General features: G+C 36.3%; 1 protein-coding gene across 1 annotated transcript; it reads right to left on the bottom strand.

The window, feature by feature from the left end:
• Positions 1 to 342: 342 nt before the first annotated feature.
• On the bottom strand, positions 343 to 2,549 carry LOC104121067 (probable pectate lyase 18). Its single transcript, XM_009632959.4, has 5 exons — positions 2,346 to 2,549; positions 1,860 to 2,221; positions 1,276 to 1,657; positions 1,003 to 1,141; positions 343 to 834 (listed from the first exon to the last, which is right to left on the bottom strand). The coding sequence occupies exons 1-5, from the start codon at positions 2,459 to 2,461 to the stop codon at positions 613 to 615; spliced, it is 1,221 nt and encodes a 406-aa protein (XP_009631254.1). The 5' UTR covers positions 2,462 to 2,549; the 3' UTR covers positions 343 to 612.
• Between the last annotated feature and the right edge of the window lie 324 nt (positions 2,550 to 2,873).

Here is a 2,873-nt window from a genome sequence, read left to right as displayed (position 1 = left end):
CCACTGTTATCTATCTGTTGTCTTTTGTACCATTTTTGTGTTTATGCATTAGTATAGCTAGTTCTCGATGCAACATAATAATCAATGAGAAAGAAGGCATTCAGAATATAGCACTCCCTCAGTTTTAATTTTGTGTCTTAATTTGATGGAACACGAAGTTTAAGAAAAATAACGAATACTTCTTAATCTTGTTAGGTTAAATTAAAAATGCGTGTTATATATCAAATTGTCCTTAAATCTTTTGGTATTAAAGATGTCATGTAAAATGTTGGAGTTAAGCGTTACCAAATATAGAAAGTAACATTTTTTTAAACATACCAAAAAAAAGAGTAAAGTATGACATATAAATTAAAATAGATGTTTAATTATATTGAAGTAAATCAACACTTCTAGACATGCATTCATTAGTAGGGGATCTGTAAGTCCCAGTGGGTAAGAATAGCAGGCAGAGGTTGTATTTAGTAATCAAGTCAAAAAAAGAAACAGAAAATATTACATAGTGTCTTGTCTCGTTCCCTTTTTTCCTACCCTCAACACTTGATAATTTCCTTCAATACACCCTTTTTCTTAAATCTAAATTTTGTCTTGTGATGTTAGGAAATAATACTCCAATCAGCAAGGGGAACCTTTCCGGCAAGTAAGGGCGCCGGCACTTGAAACAATGGAGGTTATTAGGGAAGAGGGTTTAGCACTCAAGCTTGAAGCCTTGGCATAGCTTGAAGAGGCTGCAGCTCCTGATTGAATGAAATATGCACCATTCAACATTAGGTCCCCATCTGTTCTCCAATTCCATTTTTTCCACTCGCTTTCTGGTGCATCCTCATGCTTCGTCACCTATATATATATATATATATAACTTTAGGGGTCGTTCGATTTGCAAGGACTATATATAATGTAGAAATTGTTTATGCAGAGAATAATAATACATAAATTCTTATGTTGTGAACAATAATATACCCAAAAGAAAGACTTTAATTGTTAATGAAATTGAGAGTTAATTACCTCTTTGCTGAATCTGATATCAGGAGCCAGGAATCTGTTGCCCTGGCTATTGATGGTGGGATTAGCACTCCCACCAATAGCATACATTTCCCAGTGAGTATAGTCATTGTTCACCACATGGAAGTAACCATGTCTACATCTACACGTTTCAAATACCCAACAATTTTCATTAAATTCTACTCCTATAACATATATACGTATTCAATTTGCTTCCTAACTGATTTGGAGACAAGTATAAAGTAGCTTTTTGCTTTTATATACTACAGTATTTACCTTGGCATTCTTTGGACAAGGCCTTCTCCAAAGTGATTGAAGGCAACTGTTACTTGCATGTTCTTGTCTTGGACATGGGAATCACTGTGTCCCAACAGCATAACTTTATCATGGTGAGTCATGTAATTGTTAGAAATGGTAATTGCAGTGGACCCCATAATAGCATCAATCAACCCATCTTTGCAATTTGACAAGGAACAATGGTCTACCCAAATATGACTCCCACCAAAAATGGACACTCCATCACCATCTGATATAGTCCTCCACCCATAATGCTGTGGAGAGCTCCTCACCATAGCGTTTCCCCCTTGCTTACAATCATGTATGTGAATTCCATGGATGATAATATTGGTCACGTATTGTATTGTTATGCATGGTCCACCTTCAACGACGAATTCAAAATTTAAATTAAACTTTTAGTACGTAGGTACAAAATTTAATATTTATTTAAAAATTAGTGATTATTCATACATAAATCAGAATTAACATTAGATTCGGACATTAGTTGGACTCATTGAATATATATATATATATATATATATATATATATATATATAAAAGCTATATCGTCTGCTTATGAATACCTGTAATGTGAACGCTAGCTCCTCTTCCATCAATGGTCTTGAATGAGTTCATAATAAGTTCTTCTTTCAGTTGGATCACCATGTCCCTAGCAAAAATGATCCATAATGGCTCGTTTTGAATGACAGCATATCGGAGAGTGCCCGGTTTAGGGTTAACAGGATCGTCGTTGCCGGAATCGGTGACCACGTAAATCTTGCCATCTCTGCCGCCAATGGCATTCTTTCCAAAGCCAATAGCACATTCAGCTAGCCTTTGGCGGTTCTTTTCCCAGTTGGGATCACAACGCCAGCAATCATCTATAGGGTTTCCCGTGCCACAAGAGAGATAGCCCAAGTTCCTCCTTGAGGCATTGTTTATACTCCTGCAAAGAAAGGAAAATAAAGAAAATGTGAAATCTTGTTGAGCATATATATAATGTACCACCAAGAATACATAAATACTAATAAGCTAAGTATACAGTGATACGTGAGACATGCAAAATGTACCTATGCACTTGATCAACAACAGATTGGGGATTTTGTAAGGTAGAAGAGGCAAAAAGGGCAGGAATTAAGAGAAAATAGGACAGGAGGAAAAGGAGAGAAAGAGAGGAGATTGCCATGTATTTTTTCTCAAAGGTGGAAAGGGCTTATGAGGTGGGGTTAGTGCGAGAATTTAGAAAAGAGAGTAAAGGGGCTTTGGTTGGGACGGGAAAAAAAAGAGAGGGAAATGGAGGAGGTTATAAAGAGAGAAAAGCCGGGGAAATTGGCGTAATTAAACCAAGCGAGTGGGGTATCTTTAACCTTCTTGATTACATGTTTTACGGAGATTCCTGGACAAGGGACGATTAAGATTAAGATTAAGATTAAGATTACGGTAAAAACTTATTTGCAACATGTGTTTAATTTATACTAAGTCATAAATCATAATATTCGTTTAGACATAGAATTCTTATACAGGGGCGGACCTAGAGCATTGGCTACGGGTTCCCGGGAACGCAGTAACTTTTGCGTAGACCCTGTATTTATATTAAA

This window comes from Nicotiana tomentosiformis, chromosome 6 (assembly GCF_000390325.3).
Source record: "Nicotiana tomentosiformis chromosome 6, ASM39032v3, whole genome shotgun sequence".
In the NCBI taxonomy this organism is placed as follows: Eukaryota; Viridiplantae; Streptophyta; class Magnoliopsida; order Solanales; family Solanaceae; genus Nicotiana; species Nicotiana tomentosiformis.
Note: the sequence above shows the minus strand (reverse complement) of the source record. Positions and strands in the feature narration are given on the sequence as shown.

Coding starts and splice junctions, on each gene's coding strand:
- LOC104121067 (XM_009632959.4), bottom strand. CDS start 2,461: ATGGCAATCTCCTCTCTTTCTCTCCTTTTCCTCCTGTCCTATTTTCTC. Junction 2,222..2,345: donor GTTGTTGATCAAGTGCATAG/GTACATTTTGCA, acceptor CTTTCTTTGCAG/GAGTATAAACAATGCCTCAA. Junction 1,658..1,859: donor AGCTAGCGTTCACATTACAG/GTATTCATAAGC, acceptor TCGTCGTTGAAG/GTGGACCATGCATAACAATA.